The 24741-nt window shown below is 33.0% G+C and overlaps 1 protein-coding gene across 1 annotated transcript in view; it reads left to right on the plus strand.

The window, feature by feature from the left end:
- Positions 1 to 614: 614 nt before the first annotated feature.
- Positions 615 to 24741, plus strand: part of LOC110024604 — a 40931-nt gene continuing 16804 nt past the window's right edge. The window contains exons 1-14 of the mRNA XM_020724664.1: positions 615 to 962; positions 2333 to 2384; positions 2467 to 2543; positions 2630 to 2763; positions 2875 to 2971; positions 3070 to 3127; positions 12320 to 12428; positions 12523 to 12646; positions 14160 to 14346; positions 14457 to 14767; positions 14981 to 15069; positions 15153 to 15223; positions 16127 to 16237; positions 21398 to 21463. Coding sequence (XP_020580323.1) covers positions 910 to 962; positions 2333 to 2384; positions 2467 to 2543; positions 2630 to 2763; positions 2875 to 2971; positions 3070 to 3127; positions 12320 to 12428; positions 12523 to 12646; positions 14160 to 14346; positions 14457 to 14767; positions 14981 to 15069; positions 15153 to 15223; positions 16127 to 16237; positions 21398 to 21463 — 1539 coding nt within the window. The 5' untranslated portion in view covers positions 615 to 909. The remainder of the gene's footprint in view (positions 963 to 2332; positions 2385 to 2466; positions 2544 to 2629; positions 2764 to 2874; positions 2972 to 3069; positions 3128 to 12319; positions 12429 to 12522; positions 12647 to 14159; positions 14347 to 14456; positions 14768 to 14980; positions 15070 to 15152; positions 15224 to 16126; positions 16238 to 21397; positions 21464 to 24741) is intronic.

The raw sequence follows: 24741 nt of genomic DNA on the forward strand, positions 1-24741 counted from the left end.
AGATCTGTATTTGACAGAGACCCAAATATCGATTTTCCATGGGCTCAGGGCCTAAGAAGAGAACCCCGATCAATGTGCCTATAATTTGAACCCCCATGCAACAAAGGTGGGATAGAAACTTTCCCAGAGAGGACTTACAATGACAAGAAGAGAACCCCGATCAATGTGCCTATAATTTGACCCCCCATGCAACACAGGTGGGATAGAAACCTTCTCAGAGGGGACCTGCCTACCAATTGGACAAGGAACGACACTATATATATATTATTAATAAAAAATATCAATTTTACAAGTATTTTTAAGATTAAATACAATTTTATCATTCATCATATTATAATATAAATATTAACATTTAAGTATTAGATACATTAACGCATAAACATTGTGTGATATATATATTATTAATAAAAAATATCAATTTTACATGTATTTTTAAGATTAAATAAGATTTTATCATTCATAATATTATAATATAAATATTAAGTATTAGATACATTAACACATAAACATTGTGTGATGTTAACTATTTCAAATTGACGGTGGAGAAACCCAATCAATGGAAGATAAATAGCCCCGAGGACATTTGTATATTATTTTCTCCAGCCATAGCCCTCTCTCTGCTTCTACCAGTCGTGCAAAGCCGGCCCTCATCCTTTTCCCGCACCCACCGCAGTTGGACAATTAGAGGGTCTCCGTGCGGCAAAGAGAATCGCTATCTCCTTCTTTCTCTCTCGTGGTCGGATGCCGTGTCTGGATTGATTAGAGTGCATAGGGGGCGATCGATTGGCTTGGATCCGTCGATTTCCGTTCATCGATTTGCTGGCAGGGTGAACGGGACGGTCGGGCCTTGGGTTGGCTGCGGATGCCATACAGTTTGGGTAGGAGCGGACCACGGAAGCGTGATCCATCATGTGGTTTCCTTTCTGGCGTCCAAGGAATAGGTTCTCCGTCGACGAGCTCCGGTTCGTTAATCTTGTTCCTGCCGTTTCTGTTTTCTTCAAGGGTTATTCATGGTGGTATTGTGGAATGTGTTCGGTTACTAACTATGGTTTTTTAGTGACGGTAAATAGGCTTTTTTTATTGTTACCGGTTGTAACCTTTTGAATATTTGGAGTCCCTTGAGTCGAGTTGCTGGAGAAATCTGCTGAAATGCCATGTGGATCATGAGCGAGTTGAAGCAGCACCACTTGCACGTTGAAGTTGCCATTTGAAAGTTGTTATTGCAAACACAGATGAAGCTCGTTTTCAGAAGTTGCCTGCGAAGGAGAGTGTTCCGTGATCGGCAATTGCGCTCTGAGCGGCCGAAAGTTGCATTATAGTTCATTTGCGTAGTATGCTAGTGCATTTTCGGCCGAAGGAACTGGGAATCATTTTGACAACTACTAGTTCAAGCGTGAAAATGGAAATCATTAGATTTATGGCAGTAGAACCTGCAAATAGAACTTAGAAGCTAGTCAAATTGAACTCGGCAATGAAATGATGTGTTTTGTCGGCATATTCCCTGATAAAAATGTAGATTGAATAGAGCTTCATTAACAACGACCTAGTCTGGTTTTATGATTGAAGTTCTGTTTTAATTGTAGTTGTTTCTAAGATCCGTTAGTTAACACTTTAAAGTATCTGCTATTTTCAATTTTGTTTCTCTCAATTTTTCAACACAGGCATATCCAAATGTATCCTGTTGGTTTGCTTTCTAATTCCATAATCTAAATGAATTTGCTAATAACGAAATAATTTTTTTTGATTTTTTCAGCATTTCTGATTCTTGGTTAGTTTCTATTGGTTCTCTGGTGCTATTAAGAGTCGATTTCTAAATGATGGGGACTTATGGGAAGGCATCAACTTCTACTCAGTAAAATTGATGTCTCCTGTGGGTCATTTTTGAATGTTGAGATTGTATCTCTTATTTTGATTTCATATTTCATAATATTTATCAGCCTTCTCATCAATAAATAGTACCACCTTCTTATGCGCAAGCTTTATACATTTGAGGTACTTTTTGGATGCTATTCCTTATAACTGTCAAGGAGGAACACAGAAGAATTTCATAAGTATTTTGACAAAGATTTTGACAGCATTTCTTTCTTCTGCATTACCCATGACCTGTCAAAGAATTCATTTGTTTGATGCATTATTATATTTTACGTTTTATTATCACATTATCTGATCAACATGTTTTGATTGCATATGCATAGAAATACTTTTTGTATGTTTAGATAATCTGTACCCACAGATTATTTCCTGCAATGGGAGATACCCAAATATGAGTCCTGCAATTAGACCCAGCTCATCATCACTTCGTTTTAACTCTCCATTAATATTGAATGGTCAGATATCTCACTGAACAACTGCAGAAAGTTCAAAGTGTGAATGAACTTAATCAGGTAAATTCACTTCAATTCAATCTATTCATTTTATGATGCACTGAATGATTTCCCTTACTCTTTAAATTATAAATCTTTGAAGGATTTTGTAATCGAAGCTTTGAGGTCAATTGCAGAATTGATAACTTACGGAGATCAGCATGATCCTTCATTTTTTGAGTGAGCTGTTTGTTGACGGTGTAATAATTTTATTTTTTCCTCATTATTGTCATTTCATTCAAACTAGTGGTGATACTATTTTTCAGATTCTTCATGGAGAAGCAGATCATGGGAGAATTTGTAAGAATTTTGAAGATCAGCAGACCTGCAAAAGTAGCACTCCAGTTGCTGCAGACCATGAGCATCATGATTCAGAACCTCAGAAACGAACATGCAATCTGTAAGTACAACACGTGTTTATGACAGGATGAAATCTGGCAGCTAACTTTGTTTATTTTTCGCTTTGCTTGATATAAATTTCATTAGATATTTTTTGGCATGTTTTGTGCAGACTATATGTTCAGTAATGAGCACATCAACTTCCTCATATCATATTCCTATGACTTCCACAATGATGAGCTACTGTCATACTATATATCCTTCTTAAGGCTAGTAATCCACGATTGATTTTCTGCTTGCTTGAAGTGGTTTTTTAAGGAAAATAGTGTTATTTCTATAGCTTATACCTTTTTTTCTTTTCATGAAGGGCAATAAGTGGAAAGTTAAACAAGAATACAACACCATTGCTTGTGAAGACACAAAATGTACGTTTTTCCTTCTCATTAAGTTATTATAATGCTGATTTGTACCCATCTTCATCGTCTTTTACAGCCTTATCAAATTATTTTGGGTAGGCAATGGCCCTCTTAATTTTCTTTTACCAACTCCATTTTTCATTGGAATTGCAAAATGTTTTATTCAGCTAATTTTATACCATATACTCACTGTAGTAACAGAAACCAATATCTAGTTTGGATAGACTGGGCATACTGTACATTATGTAGAGAACATTTAGCATAATATTCTGTGAATAGCAAATGAGGCATTTCTAAATACATAATTAGATAGTTGAATTAGTAAGAATGCAACTTTATGCACTCATGGGCATATATTGTAATCCCATTCTCCTTTGCTATAGCATGATTATACAAGTAAAGTTAGAACTATTTATTTAGGACAAAAAGAGCAGTGCGTTCTTCTTTTAGTAGGAGTTGATATCCATGTTCATTGCCATAGTTATCTTTCACCAATTTTAATTATGTATGTTAAGACATCATTAATGATGAATTAAAATTAAAAAAAATCACAAGGACGAGTTGACTTCATTTCATCTTCAAAAACCTAATAATAACCATTTTTGTTGCAAATATTAAGAGCATCCCTCCTCCGGTCATTCCTCTTGAGCGCAATAAATGTTGCTTTTATTTTGCGCAAAATTTTGTGCTACGTTTAATCAAATTGCCTTTTCTTTATCACTTCTCCTTCTTAGTTTATCCTGTTTATTTAATTTATTTGTCATATTTGCACATCTTTTATACATGCCCCAACAATCTAAGTTAATTTTTTATATTTTATATTATTTTTCCTACCTTTTCCTAATAAATCATTCATAACTTTAACTTTCATAGCGTTGCGACACCATCATCAAATTCTCATTTCTGCTAGTTTCAATTTGGGCATTAATAACTTCATTGTTGCATAGCCCAAGACCTAGGTGGCATATCTGGGCAAATAGCAAATTCATAATTTCTATATTTAAGCGTATGTGAAATTCTCTGAGCTTTGACTCTAGAAGTTATGCACAATGAATATCTTTGTTAGTTTGTACAATCAATCCAAGATGTCTAATGTTATCACACCTAGATATCACCAGATCTTGCTGTGATATTGATTGATATTTCACCGTTCTTTGAAGAGGTTTTGTCATCAACATTTTAACTTAGTCTTACATTTGTGCAACTTCTTCAAAGCTAATCATACTGTGGATCAATTTATAATAAAATTTCATTGATTATTTTTTTAAAATATTTTTCACAGCTATTTAATCATAACTCAATTTTTATTTTTTATTCTTTTTGCATTTTTCTTGGATATATTTATTTCTAAATAAGATTCTATAATCTTCTATCCTAACTTGATGATCATATCTTGATCTCCTTTCACTTACCTTAGCTTAATATGTCATTTTCATTTTCTTATACTTAGAATAATCATATATTTAAATCTTCAAAGCTACTTATACTTTGGATGAATTTATAATAAATTTTCATTGATTGTTTTCTTTTTAAAAAAATATTCCTGACGGCTCAGTTAACTATTCTTATGTTCAAAATAGCTGGGAAAAGGTCAGAACTTAGTAAACGCCAAAAAAAGATAAAGATGACATAAAATGAAGTTTGATCAGTAAGACTGGGAAAAGGCATTTCTGAGGATCGCTTCCAGCTACAACAAGAGATACAAGGTTAAGAGTTATTTGAAAAAATAATAATAATGAGGTGTTGAAAGCATAAAATGAAGTTTAGATTACCTGATTGTGAATAATGCAGGCAAGTGTACTGTCAATAGGCAACTTGCTCTCTTCCAGAGATAGTGACAGACTTTTCCTTAATTAAATAATGATGCCAAGCTTGATTAGGCTCACTATATGTTACATAGCATAATATTTCATTTGTCCAAATACAAATTTAGTTAAAAGAAAATGAAATCAATTAGATCATAAACTTCTGTCTCTAGTAGATCGCAAAATATATAAATTGTGCAAAAAAATAAAATATATTTAAATCAAAATAAAGTCAGATAAATCAAAAAATTATTTTTCTCTAGTAGATCAAAACATTATAGTCTTCAAAATTTGATATGTTAACTGTAGGAGTAACTAAAATTTGAGAAAAAAATATCATTATTTTGTTGTTAGTAACAACAAAAATAATTAGGAAGAAGTAATCATAATGAAAAATAATTATCTTTTTTTCAAAAAAAAAAAAAAGATAAACAACTATATGTGATCAATTTGTAAACTCTCATTTTCTTTGATCCTGTAAAAAACATTCAAATTGAAGTCAACTAAATCATCAAAAAACATTCAAATTGAAGTCAATAAACTAAAGAAATATATTATATTTTTTCTATTTCTTATGAGAGTTATATCTAGCCTTTTAACTTATAGGTAAGAGATTCTCCATCTCTGTCATTATCTTCTTCCTATAAAATCAAAGGATAACATATTATATTATAATTATAATATTAAAGTATATAATTATAATGAATTATAAAAAATAAGCATATATGAGACTAGAAAAATACTTTGATTCTTCCCTTTAATCCATAATGAGAATGATCCGATTTGATCTACAAGTAAGTAGGGTTGTCAAAATGGGTTTGGCTCGTTAAGAAATTTGTGTTAGTTTTGTTTGCTAAGCATATATATGCAAAGATTTATAATCAATTAAAATAAATAAGTAAAAAATATATTTTAAATATATTAAATTTTATTTAAATGACCTTTTAATATAAATAATAAGATTTAAATCTAGCCGCAATCCTTAACATCTTGCGGCTGCATGACTTAGGTTGTCAAAACGCTATTTGTTCGCAAACAACTTGTTCGGCTCGCTAAACAAACAGGCCGAACATGGGCAAAATTTTGGTGTTTGAAATATAAACTAGCCGAACACGAATAGTGATATTTTTTAACGAGACAAACACGAATGAACATGAGTTGAGCTCGGGCTCGCTCGTGTTCAACTTGTTTACACCCCTACGAATAAGAGCTTGCAAGGTTTCTACTCCAAGTTTGGAGCGATATTTGTCAACTACTCTCTCTCTTGCATTGAATGTCTACTCAAAAGCAACAATACTAATTGTAGTATTGGTTTGGATAGGTTGTCTACAATCATTCTCGATAATATTCTATTTTCATCTGATTATTTTTCTGCTACTCAATAACATCAAATTTTACACCTTCAGGACAAATCTCTAAGCCATCTTCTAAATAGTTTTCCAAGTCTGACTTTATAGGTGTCTTACTTATTTTCTCATTTATGTTTGCAGCAAAATCACTCCAAACACTATACTTTTTTGCCTCACTTGTTTTGCCTGATTCTGCATCCTTGTTGACATTCAGTAATGTGCTTGATGTCGCTTGAAATGTATCACCAACACCATTAATCTCATACTCATGAAAAGCAGCATACTATTAATAAAACTGATATAACAAGCTTCAAATATGTGAGATATTTCTCATACTTTTTTCACTATTTTATATTTTTTGATATGCAAATTCAATCACTGCAAATTTCATTCTAGGATCCATGTTTGCTCCAAAATCCATTAGCAAATTGCATCCACCCCAGTATTTGTCAAAATTTTCTTTCATCTTTCTGGTCATTTCTCTAATGAAATAATCAGAAGAAGTTGATCTCTCATCTAATGCATTCTTGATTGTGCAAATTTATAAAAAAAATAAATTAGAAATTGGATACCTGTCCCTGAAATTCTGTTAGTTGTTCATTGAAGAAACTAAAGATATCATAAACTTATTCAATGTTATTCTAGTCCTCTTCACCGGGGCAATTCACATACGCAATTTCTCTTACTCCATATGAAAAAAAATGCTTCTTTTAACTGTAATGCAACAATCAACATGCAATAGGTAGAATTCCATATTGTAGGACAATCCATCACTAATTTTCTTGCAGACAATTATTGTTGTCGAATAACATCAGCAAATCTCATCAACCTTGACTTTAGAAGAATTCACAAAACAAACTGTGTCCCGAATCGTGTCAACAATAGATTCGATATATGTAATACCATCTTTCACCATCAAATTTAGAATGTGTGAATAACAACGAACATGAAAAAGCTTACTCCCAAAGAATAACTTCTTCACTTTGAAACTATCTTTCAATAACTTGATTGCTCCATCATTATTATAGGCATTATTTACCGATATTTTAAATTATTCCTAACTCCTTAATCAACGAGAGCTTTATAAAATGTGTCAACTATTTTAGATATCATGTGCGGAGGTGGCAAATGTAGAAAAATGGGAACACACTTTTGTAATCTCCATGTTGAATCAACAAATGCACAGTGACAATCATATGTGATATTTTTTGGCTTTTGGATTGTTATAAATTCGTTGTGAAACTAATTCTGTTGATATTTTTTAACATGTTTTTGAGCTTCTTTTTCTTCTTCTCATATATCAACATGTTATATGTTCGAGCAATTGCCCTTGAATATTTTGTAAATATGACGACATTTGAATGGTATGTATGTAAATCTTTCAAATGAAAAAAGTAAAAAAAAAAACAAAAACTAGAATTAATCAAATTTGAGTGTGAATCCAAACTATGAATTTATTTATGATCTCAATTGAATCGAAACTAGAAAGAACTAGACATGTTATGAATCTGTGTATGTTCTCAATTGAATCCAAACTTGCATCTACATTAAAACATAGTTATGAAACTAAATCTATAAATGAACAATAGTTTGAAATGAGTTTAAAATTGATGTGTGAAATCATATTAGAGCTCGAACCTTTGAGACAATGTTGATTCAAACACAAATATTTAAAATAAAATGAGATTTAACAATTTGTTGAATGAATTTCTTGATTACCAAAATATTTGCTATTATTTTTATTTAAATCTTTAAGAAATTATATAGGTTTTGTGTTTAAATGTGAATTAATTCAGTGATATATAAATTGTCCTTGTTTTGAAATTTGAATCACTTGGTACTCTAGTAAGCTTTGATGAGTTGAAATTGAGAATTGCTCATCCAACGACTTCTATAGTTTAAAGTGACTTATGTCTTATAGGAAGAATAAGTTTTTTTTACAATTATTGAAAAGCTAGGGATAAATACTTCTCACGAAGTGAGAGGAAAAAGATATAAAAAGTCTAATTAATAAAAGAGTAAACAACGAAGAAAAATATAATAAGAAAGAAAATCAAACAAGAACACTAAAAAGAGGCCTTCTTTACAAATAAGAAAGAAAATCAAACAAGAACACTAAAAAGATTTAGATATTTGTCTGCAAAATTTAGAGGCCTTCTTTACGAAGAGGCCTTCTTTACACTAAGATTAGAATCCATCCAAAATTTGCCTTGGCAAAAAGCATTAAATGAGATTTTTTTCCATCCTTGGCAGAATATAAGAAGCTTCTACTATTCCAAATGTTCCCAAGAGGCTTACATCATGGAAAAGCCAAAGCTTTACTGAACTTATTTATTTCCTTACACCTATGGATTCCTTTTCTAGATAGGGATTACTTAAGAAAAGCTTTACTAAACTTGTTTATTTACTTAAACCCTTGATAAGACTAAGAACTCAAAAATCAGTCAAAATGAAGTTGAGAGCTTCCACTTGCCAAAAAGGAGTTAGGAATGACTTCAACTTACAAAGCTTGCAAAAAAGAAGGGATCCCTTGCGATCTTCTTGCTGGTTTAGTGAAAACAAGGAATGGGTAGAAACCGTCGTGCGATTTTTGGCGTAGAGGCGATTGGCGCAGAGGTGATTGAAGAGAGGGATTCGGTGCCCTAGACTTCTGAACCGAAGATGTGGATGCCCTAAACTCGTGAATCGAAGAGATTGAAGAGAGGGATTCGGTGCCCTAGACTTCTGAATCGAAGATGTGGATGCCCTAAACTTGTGAATCGAAGAGGAAGGAAAGGGCTTCAGCTCTTGGTTTTGAACGGGGGAGTGAGGGACCGAGGGGTGGAGAGAAAAGCTTTGAGCTGACGTTTATTGCTAACGAGATGAGGATCGATCAATTGAAGTAGATGCCGTGCGGTGAGGAAGGAGATCAAGCAGTGTTGCGGTGCTGAGAGATAAAAAGACTTGGGAAGTATTTTTAGGGCTTTGAAGGAATGAGTGGACCACAGTTACGTAGCAAGCGTCACAACTTATCCTATTCGAGCGGCTCGTTGAGTTCACGTCTCGAGTCGGTCGAGACTCGAGCCTGAGCTCATATATAATACGAGCTCTATTGTAAACTCAAGCTCGAACTCGAATTTGAAGCTTGATAAGCTCGATTCACAAGCTCGTTAGCGAATTGAGATCGAGCCGGCTTGACTCATCTACACCCCTAAGAATGCTTTAGCTAAATTTTAGGTAACTATCTATCAATCAATGGATAATTTATCAAAGCTAATGTGCCGACAAACCACCTTAAAATGAGACAGTTGAAGGGAAAGATGAGCACTTTCTTAAGGTTGCTTTTGCACTGTTACAATTCCATATATTAGCAGTTCAATTTTCTTAAGGTTGCTTTGGCACTCTTAAAAGTTCCATATTGTAGCAGTTCAAACTATTCTTTATTTTGACGAGTTAATTAAATTGAAGTTATGGTCCACTCACATATACTAAAGCTTTGTTAACTTGATATTATTAATTGATAATTATTTAATTTTATTGCAAATAGCAAGGAGTGGTTATTGTTTATGGTTTGCTTTCATTGACATTTGAAAGTTTTACATTCATATATTTATGTCTGTTGAATACATCTTTGCATCTTGGCTGTAAATTTATATTCATAACTTCTATTACTTTCATCGTGGATCAATATTTATCACCTGAATGATCATATAGACTTCATGACAACAAATATCATTCTGTGTCTACTTTTGATGGAACAGAAGGCTCTCACATATTTTTGATTGATTAACCTATAAATAAGTTTATTTTGATAATGATCACAAATCAAGTTTTCATACATTGAATCTGCGAAGTTTGGCTTGAAAAGCTTTGATGAATTATTTTTGCAAGGTTAATTTTATGCTGCAAGCTTTGTATAACATGAAATGCGAACAAAAATTTTTATTACTTACTAAAAGAAGAATTCATTTACTCAAAATCACGGTCTTACGCAAGATAGCCAGTATTTTTGAACATTATGTTAGGTTCCTCATCATTCATATTATTTAGAATCATTATAACCCATATTTAAACAGGTAAAGCGTTATATTTGGTTTTCTAAAAGGTTTTAGAATTAAAATTATGAAGGAAATGTAAACCTTGAATTCTAAACTTTAGATGATGCTATTTTAAGAATCGAGAAAACTCTTACGAATTTAGCTAATTCTGATGTACCATCTCACTTTGCTTTTGTGGTGAAGTTGTCTGCATCAGGTTTTATTATATTTGGATAATTTAAGTTGAAGATAATGATCCTCTTTTCATTGGGGAATATCTTGGACGTAAACCTGAGACAAACCCTGAGCCTGGGCGTGAGGTCAAGCCAAATCTTACATCCCTCACTCTAATATAGCTGCTAATGTTGTTAGATGTTTTCTTGACTTTGTATCTAGCTTGCATGTTAATTTTACATTTTCAACCCCATCAGTCTGAAATCAACTTTCTGCTGTTATTGAAATACTTGCTATTTGCAATAATAAAATTCTTGTTACAAATGCTATTATCTCTAACGAGTATCATGTTATTGGTACGTTTTAATTTGATTTTGTTATTCCTCATTTACATAATAACCTTGCAAATGCTATTATCTCTAACGAGTATCATGTTATTGATACGTTTTAATTTGATTTTGTTATTCCTCATTTACGTAATATTGTTGTTCCTTTCTTAGCGTTGCTTGGACTTTTTATTATTGTATTTTTTTTTATCACCAAGATGAGCGTCAATTATGTTCCTCTTACTATCTATTGTTACGGCATTAGACTTATGGATTATGTAATGTCTAGATTTGCTACTACAGTTTTTTACCTTAACTTTATGGTTGATTATTTATTTATTTATTTGAACGAGATATTTTTGAGCATATGGTACCATGCCCAGGTGTTTCTATAAGCCTTGTTGATATGTTATATTTACTAATTTATGAGCTAGATCAATGACCTCTATGGATTATGGGTCTTGACTGCCTACTTCTATATTCACTTGATTCTGCACTGGATGCAGTCTCTTCGCTGCTTAAAGGCCTTTTGATGATTGGCGTTGACTTCAGCCATGACCTCCAACAATGTTGATGTTTGATTTCCTAGTGTTTGACAATATTTATGTGAATCTGTATAAACGTGTGCGACCACCTTTGCATCTGTTGACACCAGCCTTGTTGAGTCATGTTTTACTTTCCTTATTTAGAATCTTTACCTTTCTTGTATTTTTTATATTATAATTATTTGTTGAAGTGCCACTTATTCAGTGAATTCTTTTATAAGTGATTTTATTTTTTAATGAAAGATCCAGTAGTTTTTTTTTTTGTTGATCTAGATTTCTCTCTTTAAATTTAAAATTATCTTTATAAGTAGAAAATGCTTGTAATTTCAATGCTGTGATTACATGTCTATTGCATGCAGGCTGGCCTTCAGCCCCCTCCCTTTTAGGTTGTTGCTATCTTTCTTTTTGCTCTCCTCTATTTTTTAATCTCTCATTTGGTTTACTCATTTTTCCCTTTCTAGCTCTGGAAGACTTCTAATTCAGGCCTCCCTTCTCTTTTTATAAATTAAGCAAATTATGGGTTAGTCATTCACATTTTCAGAAAACCATCACAAACACTTTCACATAAAAAAGTGTATCCAAAATTTTTGTTCCCACCCATGGAGTCACCATCATCATTCTGATTAATTAAGGGCATATCCAATGCTTGAGGCTTGTGGGGGTGTGGGACTGTTTTTTTCTTGCGATTTTACCTGTGCATTTTAGAAACTTAGTTATGTTATTCTGACCTGTTTTTATTGCCATTATTACTATGAAGTTACTTTTTTCTTGTAATGATTTGTCCACAATGAGAACTGCATCATACCTTGGAATGTTTTGACCTTTTCTATTATGTATAAGCTTGGATTATCTGCCTTTTCCTATTGTTAGTAGATTGTTTAACTGTTTAAGTAAACATCTTTGATTTTTTTCTTCACCTATTGGTTGCAGCGATATAGTTTAATATGCTATTATTACTGAAACATTTCTTCTTTCATTTCTCGAAGGATGAAGTAGTTTCTTTCCCACTCTACGCAGAAGCAGTTAAGTTTGCTTTTCATGATGAAAGTATGGTTCGTATTGCAGTGCGTGCTTTGACACTAAATGTCTATCATGGTAAGTTGGTGAGGTCTGGGTTCTTATGGAAGTATGAGCATCCCTGTTAAATTAACAATAATTTCATTTTATTAATTTCCTCTTCCTATTTCAGTTGGAGATGAGGGCGTGAACAAATATGTTTCTAGTATTCCCTTGTCTGATTACTTTCCAAATTTGGTTAAATATTTCCAGATGCAATGCATCAGTTTGGAGGACAGAGTCTCCAAAAATACTGTGTAAGAAACTCAATTTTGGAAAGAAGTTATTAGCATTGTTATTTTACTTAAATAGTGAAATCAGTATATGCTGATTTGTGACATTTGGTGGATTGTTTATCTAAAGAAGTCGTGGGCATCAGTTTAGACCAATTTTTTGGTGCTGGCTTTATGAGTTGTCACGGTCCTGTCTCATTCATGGGAGTTTTGCTTGAAGTGTTTTTTCTAACTTGAAAAAAAAAATCTTTTCCTTCTATCCATATTTGTTTTGATGTGCTTCTTTTTGCACAACTATCTCATGTTAAAGCAGACAACTTAATGTGCTATGAGGCACTTGCTGTAGTGTATTTTATTTTATTTTTTAATCTCAATTTGCAGATTCTCTTTTCAAGTTTTTCTCCAATTTGCTTGCTCAGACTTGCATACTACTGTCAATAACAAGGCATATTCCTCCCCTAAGGCTTCTCATCAATTGAACTCCTCTGCCATAAGCAAAAAACTCCTTTCTCTCATTATGCTTGCTTTTGCGTGCTTCTACTCAACCTACCTAACAAAAATTGCTATCTGAGATCGCCACCTATTTTATTTATTTTCCTGCGTTTATTTCTTCCTATATATGTGCAACTGGTTGTTTTCTCAGCAATTTTCAATTGGCCAACCAATGGTAAGCTAACTTCAATTCATCAACTACTTCATGCTTTTTTCATAGCTGCTGAACTACTTCAAATGCGTTAGCGTCAATATTGTCAATATTTTCCTTTCCTTTTGACTGAAAATTAATCCATCTCTTTAGAACACGTGGCTATCAGCTTTCTTTATTCTGCATAATACTTCCATTAATGGGACATCTTTTCTTTTTAAGTATTGTTTTCCTTTTCTGAATATGAAAACTTCAAGTCGCATTTGCTTGAGTGGACAGTTTTCTGCTTACATGGGCGTGGACTTCGTCATGAAAATGCTTGGTTGGGGATTCATGATGCCAAATGGAATGGTTGTGCACTATTTTTTTTTTATCTCCAAATCGACCATGATTTGAAACAAATTGAAACTCAAATGTGGAGACCAAAATCTTCTTGATAAAAAGTGAAACAGAGCTGTTCGGTTCTCTTCTATTTTTGGTTTAGAATTAAAAGCTAAAATCTTTTGGGTCGGTTTGCTTTGGTTTCATCAGTTATTTTTGGTTCGACATGAAAGTGTCTTAGAAAATAGCTTTATAAGCTATATATTTAAGTTTATTCATTTGTTTTTCATTATGTGGCTGGATATGTCATTAATAACGTACTTTTGTTTGGCTTGTTTTCTTCTTTTTATTTTTTGGATTACTAAATGCACTAATCTAAATCAGACCAAGTAAATCAGTTTATGAAAACAAGCCAAAACCCAAAATAATTCAAATTACAGAACCTATGTTTTTTTCATTTCAATTTTTTTTCTTGGCCTTAAACAGAGTGTCACCCTTGAATATTAAAAAGTGTCATCTGGGTGAGGTGCAAATGATTTCCATTCTAACTTGTATCATCTGTTTTTGGTGCAGTAACCCTGATTCACAAGATGCAATTTCTAGCATACTTACTACAATTGATGAAATAGAGGACAATTTGTATTATTTTAGTGATATTATATCTGCTGGGGTTCCAGATCTTGGGAGATTAATAACTGATAACATCTTGCAACTTTTAGTTTTTCCATTGCTTCTACCCTCTTTGAGAAAGCAGAAGACAGTAAGTGCGTGTATTGTTATTCTTAGTAGAGGTGTTTGGTGTTCTCAGTGTTATGTTATTGAATTGTTTTTTCTCGTTAATGTTGTTTTTTTTCCCTTTTATGACCACAGGGCACAAAAATTAGCGTCACTACTTCATTATATTTGCTTTGTTGTGTGTTGCGGATTGTAAAAACCAAAGAGTTAGCTAGTAGCATTGCTGCAGCTTTATTCTTTGCTCCGGAAGTCTTCCTTCCAAAATTAGAAACCACACCTAATGGCAGTATCCTGAAGCACCAAGTGTCTCCAGAACAGGGGCAGGAAGTGGAAGAACCTTCATCTCCATGTCATTCATTTACAGAAAGTAAACAACGACAGGGCTCTTGTTCGTCATGTTTCACGGATTTGCCAAAAAATACCAATGATCTGCATGTTAGCTTGAGGTAGTTTTACATCAAATTTCTTCTGATTCCAGAACAAACATCTGAAATTGATATCTAGATCTGTGAGAAAAGATTTGCTTACAGTCACATGCTACATACAAATTTTTATATTTTTCTTGTGGTTATCCAATGCATATAGAAGTTTATTGTTCTTGCAGAATGCCATGCGAGCAAGTTTAATTTTTTCAAGTTGTTGATCATCTTTTATTACAGGAGAACGTTACTGTCTTTTGTTGTTAGTGGAAATGATGTTCAAGCACTTGGCGCTTTGTGCTTTTTATCTACTTTACTACAAACTAAAGGTGATAATCAATCTATTTCATTAACTAGCTTTTTGATTTTTTTTTTCATATTTTTATTGAATTGCATGCACCATTTTTTGTAGAATTAGATGAGTCAATGCTGGATGGACTTGGAATTCTTCCCCAGAGGAAGCAGCATAAGAGGCTTTTACTAGTTAGTAATGTTGATCCATTTTTGTTTTGGCATTCATTTTGTAGTTGACCAGCATATGCTATTTCTCTCTTGTGTTTTACTAGAATGACTGGTCTAAAAAAGTGCTTCTTCTATCATCTTTACGTCATTTGTCATCCTTCTTATACATCTCCTAAATGATTTTATTACTTTTGTTGTGCCGTTATGGGCATCAGGGCACATGTATGCTAATAGAATTTAATTATTAGGTGCTTATTTGAGCTTTGCTTATGTATGTCATGATTTACGGAAGAAATTAAATGAAGATGGGGAAGCTAATCATTTATAGTTGCCAAATGAATTAGTTGATTGAATAAGAGTTCATGTTTTACAGTTAATTTTTATGGCGTACCAAACTTGAAAAGTGGTGCGTGTAATGAGGATGAAAGTCATGTGTAATTTTTTGGTAATTAAATATAAATGCATTGAATTGATGATATTCTTCTTTCTCGCAATTTGGGTTATATTTTTTAGTAGAATCATTGTAGGAACTTAGAAAATGTTAACCTCATTGTTCCATGATTGTGATATTAATGAATCACTTGATTTTCTTTTTCCTTCGCTCTCCATGTGTCTTAAATTATTAGGAGTATGGTAGCCTACTTGCCTACATCAGTCACATAATAATCAGTATATTATAAGTTGGCTTGGATTAACTCTTAATGGTACAATGTCTATCTCCAAAAATTAATTTTGCTTTCCTGGTGATGAACCGATGTCATAAAATTGCATTGTCCTAGCTTACTGTATCCTCCAATGGTATTGTGAATTAATTTCATTTTCTTGATGAGTTATTATCACAGACCTTCGTTGCATGCAGTAATTTGTTTATTCTGCTGACTTATTATGATATATTTAATCAAAAAACTTTTTGTTGTCATGCAGCAAGCTTTGGTTGGTGAAGAATCAGGTGAAGAGCAACTATTTTCTCCAAGGAATAATAGAGAGAGCGATAAAATAGATACGGAGCTAGACATTTATCTACAAAAAATTAAGGTAATAAGCAGGGATCTATGCTTTTTCCTATTTTTTGTTGTCAACTTTGAAGTTTTCTCTGGTTTAGCAAATCATTGTTTGTTATCGTTGCAAAAATTGGTTCTTTTGCTCTTCGTATGTTTATTACTTTTTGGTTTCCTAGCTGTTGGATCTTGGACACAATTGGAATTGCATGATTTTCTGGGAAGCATACCTTTCTTGAAGCAGTTGTATGCACCATGTCAAGGCTATTGTTAATATATACATCGAATCTGGTTGAAATTTGAATTTGATCACATTCGATCCAATACAACCAGAAAAATTAACTATCAAATGAATTATAGTTAATCAAATTAACAGGGAAGAAGAAAGGCATTGGATTTGTCCATCAACATGCATAGAGATATTTATTAAAATGTATTCTAGCTATTAGTGTCTGCTTCTAATAGAATATATTATTCTAGGAAATCTCCTACAATAAATAGCTAGCTAATAAATTGGATTACAAAGAAAGTTCACCCAAAAGATGCTGTGGATGTGTTTAGGATTTTTCTTGATGCTGTTTAAACTCTGTGGTTTAGCAAGTTGCAAGAGATGAGTCAAATGTAGGGATGACGAATTGAATCATGTTTAAGAAACCAACTTGATATAAATCACAGGAAGAAGTGGAAAAAAGTTGGACAATAAGAAATTTTGATTCATCATTTAAATTTGACAATAAAAAGTTGGACAATAAAAAAATTGACAATAAGAAATTTTGCACTTTGCTTTTGCCTAATAATTTGGTTTGCTTTATAGGGAGTTATTGAAGTAATGAGTCGCATTTTTTTCCTCAGTGTTATTATATTCTTGGATCTATTTATCATTTTATTAGAGATAAAATATCTTAGAGTAAAGTTCATAAACTTAAGATGCTAAAATTTTGGAAGTAGGTGGAACAAAGGAATTCTTGCATTTTCTCGGTCGTGTTTTGAAACATTATAGTTAAGGTGATTGGAGATTCAATACTATTAGGTAATTAGGTAAAAATGACGTCTTCGAATGTTTGCCATTTGAAAATTTGATGTTATTCTTACTATGTGGATGGGATATGTCAATATGATGGAGTTAGTTGTGAGAACTGATAAGAAACAAAAGGTCATCAACCATAAGATATAATTTGTACTATTAAATTTGATTCCAAAGCATTGATAGTAAAGGAGTCTTTTGAGTTGTTGTGGGAGAATTTTGAGGCCTTTGACATCATTGTGAGAAAAAAAAGTTTGAAAGAAGAGAGGTAACTTAATTCTTGATTAAGTGAGCGCTTATAGAGTAGGTGTTTGTATTGGTAATGTAATGGGCCCAATAGAGTTTGTGGTTGTAGACACTATTGGGTGTTTGCGCTAGAAGGATGCTTGCAAGTTTATGGGGGTAGAAGAACCAAATGGTGTGTGGTTTTTGGTGCATCAACAAAAGTAGGGTGCCCAATCTTTTTCAAACTTATAGTCATAAAATATAGTGCGGTGAGCTAGAGAACATGAATTGAGGAGAAACGAGATCATGTTTTAAAGAGAGGGAGTCGTGGATGGCTAATGGGATTGGAGGTGCGGGAAAGTTGTTGTCGGGATTGGTGACGTGTGTGCATAAGTTCAAGGTAAGATCGGTTTTGTGCATGGGCTGATTTTATGAGCAAATGAAGATTAGGAAGGTAAGTATTCTTTGTACAACTTATCTTGCTTGATTACCATGTTGAAAAGAAAGGGTTTGCAAGTATCATTGCTTGAAAACTTACCTTGAAATTTGGACATATAAGTTGAATACAAAAGGAAAGAAATAAAAAGGTGGAACATTTAGAATTACAGTGGTATAAATGCATATCTTTATAATAAGATATTACTTAATATAACACTTTCTAATAATTTTTTTCTTAAATATATTATACATCAATACCCATCTTGTGGAGACTTTGATCATGATCTTATCTGCAACGAGCTTGATACCACGTCCAATAATTGTGATAAGATGATTTTGGCTTGAGTTTTGAGTATGAGATGGCATGATGTTTGGAAATTCATCATGGACCTACTATTATTATTCCATTACACCACTAGATTGAGATTCTGGATCCCGGAGTGTGTTTGATGCCTTCAAACATTATTTTTTTCACTGCAGCTTGCAATGTAAATCTAAGAACTTCCACATATTCTTATGTTGTTTCCCACTTTATTACAATTTTTAACCGTTAACTCTATGCTCCCACTGTCGTATCATTATGAGATCCTTGTCCAGCTAGATAATAAGGTACATTTAGATGATGTTTGACAATGTTTAGAGCCAAGGCCTCTTGATACTTGCTATATATGTGTATGATCTTCCATTTTTGCTGCTTTATATGATGCATAGTGTCAATTCTACATGCACTGCTATCATTGTTGTCCTCGTCAAATTCTCTGTAGAAGAATTTCAGTCCAGGTTAATGGATGCAGGATCATCAAAAGTTGCTGGTTCTTCGATCAAATTGTCATGTGTATTATGTGTCTAGTGTCATTTTTATGTTTTTTTTGCATGTGATGATGGATTTAAGCATTTTATGCATTATTTAAATGCTCTTTGTCAATTAACATGCTTCTAAAATTTTGTTTGAGGACAACAGAATTTGAATGCAAATTCTCATTAATCAAGAGCTTTCTTCCTCTCTTCTCCCAAAAATTGTGAATTCTTTTCAGTTTGGGATGTCTGCCTATTCTCTAAGTTATCCCAGTCATCGTGAAGAAATGAGCCCTTTCAGCACAATTTCATCTGCTAGGCCACAAAGATTACTATTTATGTACCTAGAATAGTTGGGGCTTAAATATAGTAATTTTTTTTTGGAATGTCTTCGAGGACAGCAGTTTAATTTTCAAATGCGGCAATGCTAGTATTGCAATGATTAATTGTTGTCGGGATTGGCGACGTGGGTGCATAAGTTCAAGGTAAGATCGGCTTTGTGCATGGGCTGATTTTATGAGCAAATGAAGATTAGGAAGGTAAGTATTCTTTGTACAACTTATCTTGCTCGGATGTTGAAAAGAAAGGGTTTGCAAGTATCATTGCTTGAATAAAAGGGCCTATATATAAACATATAAGTTGAATACAAAAGGAAAGAAATAAAAAGGTGGAACATTTAGAATTACAGTGGTATAAATGCATATCTTTATAATAAGATATTACTTAATATAACACTTTCTAATAATTTTTTTCTTAAATATATTATACATCAATACCCATCTTGTGGAGACTTTGATCATGATCTTATCTGCAACGAGCTTGATAACACGTCCAATAATTGTGATAAGACGATTTTAGCTTGAGTTTTGAGTATGAGATGGCATGATGTTTGGAAATTCATCATGGACCTACTATTATTATTCCATTACACCACTAGATTGAGATTCTGGATCCCGGAGTGTGTTTGATGCCTTCAAACATTATTTTTTTCACTGCAGCTTGCAATGTAAATCTAAGAACTTCCACATATTCTTATGTTGTTTCCCACTTTATTACAATTTTTAACCGTTACCTCTATGCTCCCACTGTCGTATCATTATGAGATCCTTGTCCAGTTAGATAATAAGGTACATTTAGATGATGTTTGACAATGTTTAGAGCCAAGGCCTCTTGATACTTGCTATATATGTGTATGATCTTCCATTTTTGCTGCTTTATATGATGCATAGTGTCAATTCTACATGCACTGCTATCATTGTTGTCCTCGTCAAATTCTCTGTAGAAGAATTTCAGTCCAGGTTAATGGATGCAGGATCATCAAAAGTTGCTGGTTCTTCGATCAAATTGTCATGTGTATTATGTGTCTAGTGTCATATTTATGTTTTTTTTGCATGTGATGATGGATTTAAGCATTTTATGCATTATTTAAATGCTCTTTGTCAATTAACATGCTTCTAAAATTTTGTTTGAGGACAACAGAATTTGAATGCAAATTCTCATTAATCAAGAGCTTTCTTCCTCTCTTCTCCCAAAAATTGAGAATTCTTTTCAGTTTGGGATGTCTGCCTATTCTCTAAGTTATCCCAGTCATCGTGAAGAAATGAGCCCTTTCAGTACAATTTCATCTGCTAGGCCACAAAGATTACTATTTATGTACCTACTATTTATCTACCTAGAATAGTTGGGGCTTAAATATAGTAATTTTTTTTTTGGAATGTCTTCGAGGACAGCAGTTTAATTTTCAAATGCGGCAATGCTAGTATTGCAATGATTAAACAACAACTGAGCTGTGCAGTGGTTTGTTTTTAAATGAGCTTTCTCTAGCAGTCTAAGATTTCTTTGTAATCTGATAATTTTTTTTAATGTTATCTTTATATTGCAAAATAATGAATTTTGTTAAAATTAAATATATTTGATTATTTTGCAAGTTTTCCTGTTTGTTTGATCTGATGAGGTTGATCAGATACTTTTGCTGGATTTGTTCTTTGACATTTGATATTCGTTTATGTGGGATCAGTCAAATTTTAGGCTACGAAATTATCGGTTGACATGAATTTTTTCATTGCATGTCTTCTTGTCAGCGCACCAAACTTAAATCAATTTCTATTAGAATTCTTTTATTGTGTGAAGTTCCAATGTCTGCTATTAGTCCAGCGTGGTTTGACATGAATTTCTTCGTAAATATTATGATTCTGATAATCTTGGGAACAAAATGCTCATGGAAAGAAGAATGGGCACTAAGAACAAGTTTGACGCTCATCTAGAATGACTATTTGTACAATGCAAAGTGATGTTTCACTTCTTATATGAATCTATCATTGTCATCTTCATTAGCCTAATTTTTAACCATTGGTGACGGCAATATGATTCTATCATATCATGCAAGAATATGTAGCTTTTCCAGTTCCTTTTTGATGTTGATCTGGTGAGTTTGCAACCTTGATGCATGAGCTGTACTATACAGATGCATTGTTTGTGGAACATTCTGAAGCTCTCAATAGTTTCATACTTTATGGAGGGTAGTAAAATCGTTTTTTGCATTTTTTTAATCCTCTCACTCTATTTTTGGCTCTTTATTATTTTTTCTGAGATAAACAATTTGTACATGCCACTGTAATTTTGTTTTGAGTTTTTTCAAGAAATATATGGTTGGGTACGAAGCTCTGCTTTGCAGTCAAATTGAAGGTCCCTTCTTTTCTGTTTGCATAAATGCAGGATCAGCATGTGCTATCCTATCTCTTGGAAGAACCTTTAACAAGCCCACACAAACATAGATATGAGGTTAGCCACCTTCATTTTATTTGATATTGATGTCTAAATGCTACCATTGATTACCCTAAATTTAATAGTAATCTTCTTTTGAAATTTTATAATCACATTTGTTTATTTATTTTTATGAAATATTAGGGAGCCTAGATTAAAGAGGGGTCGAAGTTGGGTCTCATATACTTGTGGATAAATCTATTTTCATCATAAAGTTTAAGCCTATTGGTTAGGGCTTGCCATTTAGTATTTCTATTTAAACACATTTTTCACATGTCCAATGTGCGACTAAATCCAATACTTTCCTGTGACTTAATAACCTACTACTCATATGCGAGCTCTCCGTATTAGCTATCACTTGATTGAAATCTTTTTGCCATTGTAAAATATTATACACAGTCAGTTTAAGATGTTGAATCTTAATTTAAATATGTTAGAATCAAGTGATATACTTGGATTGAAAAGTCTGATACTAGACAAATTATTAGCACTGTAGCCATATTTTTGGGAGTGTGGATCTAAGGGTATCAAAGTTGGAGCTGATACACTAGCGACGGCCAACCACATGGTATTTATGCACCAACTCATATGAGAGCTCTCCATATTAGTTATCACTTGAATGTAATCTTTTTACCATTGTAAAATATTATATACAGCCAGTTTAAGGTGTCCTGAGTTACATGGTTTTAAATTTTAACTTAAATACGTTAGAAGCAAGTGATATGTTTGGGAAGCTCATACGGATTGAAAAATCTGATGCTAGAAAAATTATTAGCACTGATGCCATATGTTAGGGATTGTGGATCAAAGGGAATCAAAGTTTGATTTGACATGCTAGCTACGACCAACCACATAGTATGTATGCACGGACACTTTTTTTCACATATTCAATGTTGGAATATAAACTTAATAATCTCCTTTTGGCTTGCTTAATATAAAATATTCAAAGGATCATATATATGATGGAAGGCATTTTGTTATATGATCTTATTGATGGGAATACCTTCAGATCAAATTGTAAAACCATGAATTAAGTTTTGATTTCTTTTCGATCTTTTTCTGTCTGAACTTTTCAATGGTGAGTTTTTTGGGCCTGTATTACTTGTCATACTTTGGCACTCATCACTAAAGTTTGGAAATTTGAGGATTTGACCTCTTGAATGTACTACTTTACCCATCTATTAATCCATCACTTTGGTATTAATGCTCACTATGCAACTTTGGGTAGTTGAGACAGTGACCTCAGAGTTGGCTATTGAGATGTTTCGATGGCAGATCTTTGGGAGTTACACTGCTTAAATGTCACACTCCTTTGTTCATTTTAATTTTTTTGACATGCCAGGCCTTGACCTTAAGGCGCGTTATTATGACCTTTGGGATTTATATTCTTATATGTAATACCCTGGCAATCCATTTGGCACTTTTTGCATTGTTAAAACTTATTGAGTGTGAGCATGTTTAGAAGTAGCTTGTATGGGAAAGTTTTTTTGAGTTTAACCCTGCGTTTAAATCTTTGAGGATGATCTTTTGTGTGATTTATAACTTTATTGACATCCTATCTTCCCTTAACAATACGAAGGATCTTGCAGGCCATCATGATAATGTCATTGATTAATGTTTGGGAGATGTATTTCCCTGATGTTAAGCATCAATGCTCATTGTACACCATCCTTTGTATAACTCAAATACTTTAGTTGATGGACCTTGTTTTGAAGCATCTTTTTAGGTAGTTTGATCCAGCTCTTAACTTCAAACTATTGCTCCAGTTTCATTGAGAATGGCGTGTTAGGAGATTTATGGTTTGGTTGGCATTCTTTTTCATAAGTCACATCCCCCTTTTGGTTGTGGAGGACATTATAGCCAGAGTTGTAAACCTTTGAGATCCACTGGAAGCTTTGGGTAATAGAAGCAGTATGATATATTACCCATATGTTATGCCTTAGTGCTTACATTTTAGGCTTGTATATTTGAGGCATATGACATTAGAGTTAGATAGTGGAACCTTCTTGCTATGAATTGCATTGCCCTACGTCATGTATTGGTGCTCACAATGCGGCACCTTTGATGACACTTGAATTGCTTGGAGTGCAAGACTTGCCTATGAAAAGCTTTTCCTAAAAGCCACCAAGTATTTTCAGGTTGAGGCTACCTCTTTCAATCCTTGTGGACAATCTGCTATGGATTTGTGATTGGTTTAAGAACCTTTATAATAATTTATTTCTCCTATTAATTCTGGAGGACTTTATAGATTGGAGAAGACTAGGGCTTCTTTTTTTTGTACTTGCTTTTGGCGTAGTTCTTTGAGAGCTTCCCCAGTAAGTTTATTTTATAAAAAACAATGCATTTTTACTCTTGACGCCCTTAGCATTTCCAGTTTTTTTTTTTAATTATTTTTTTTTTATTTTTTTTGTCCTTGAATGGTGACTTCTTGGATTCTTTTATAGGGCCAAAACTTACTTGTAAGGTCTTAGGTGCTTAATACATGGGTGAACATTTTATTTATTTGGATATCGCCTTCTTTGATTTTTGCTAAAAAACTTCCCATTGGAGATAAAATTTGTGTGATTTTAGAATGCTATTGATGCTACCAGATAGATATATTTTCTAACAAGCAGAGCCACATAATAATTGTTATCCTTAGCTGCTAAGTTTATATGTAGGTTGCACTTGATGCTATTCATGATTTATATGTAGATGAAGGATATATCACCCAACATCCCCAAGTGACCAAATCAAAGATGGAAACGAGATCTTATTCAATTGATCATGAGAAATTTAATCGCTTAAGGATAACCATTCCAACCTACCATCCTCCTCAATGTATGTGGGAAGCTTGGAATAGTTTTTCATGTGGTAGATTAGATTTAGTTATCCTGGTTCTTCATGATAGTTTCTCAAATTTTATTTAGAGAGAAAAGTTTGAAAATGATCCCCGACTCCTTGTAGAGGGTCATTTTAATTCCAGAGTTTATTAAACTGTCAATTTAATCCTCATATTCTTTACATACGGGCTGAAATAGTCCCAAGGGATGACTATTCTAGGCCCAATTATAAGAATCTGAGGACTATTTTGACACTTTTATTAACCTAGGGACTAAAATAACCCAAATAAATTGTTAGAGGACTATTTTGGCACTTTACTCTATTTATATATAAATTGAGAACTCTTATGGGCACACTCTCATAGTTATACTCTCTCCTCTTTTAGGGGAATTCACTCTCGATTAAAAGGGTTGCTTAGGCTCATGTTTAAACGTACAATTTTTGGATATACATGAATTTAATTGAATGGGGAA

Source organism: Phalaenopsis equestris, unplaced genomic scaffold (assembly GCF_001263595.1).
Source record: "Phalaenopsis equestris unplaced genomic scaffold, ASM126359v1 Scaffold000263, whole genome shotgun sequence".
NCBI classification, from domain to species: domain Eukaryota; kingdom Viridiplantae; phylum Streptophyta; class Magnoliopsida; order Asparagales; family Orchidaceae; genus Phalaenopsis; species Phalaenopsis equestris.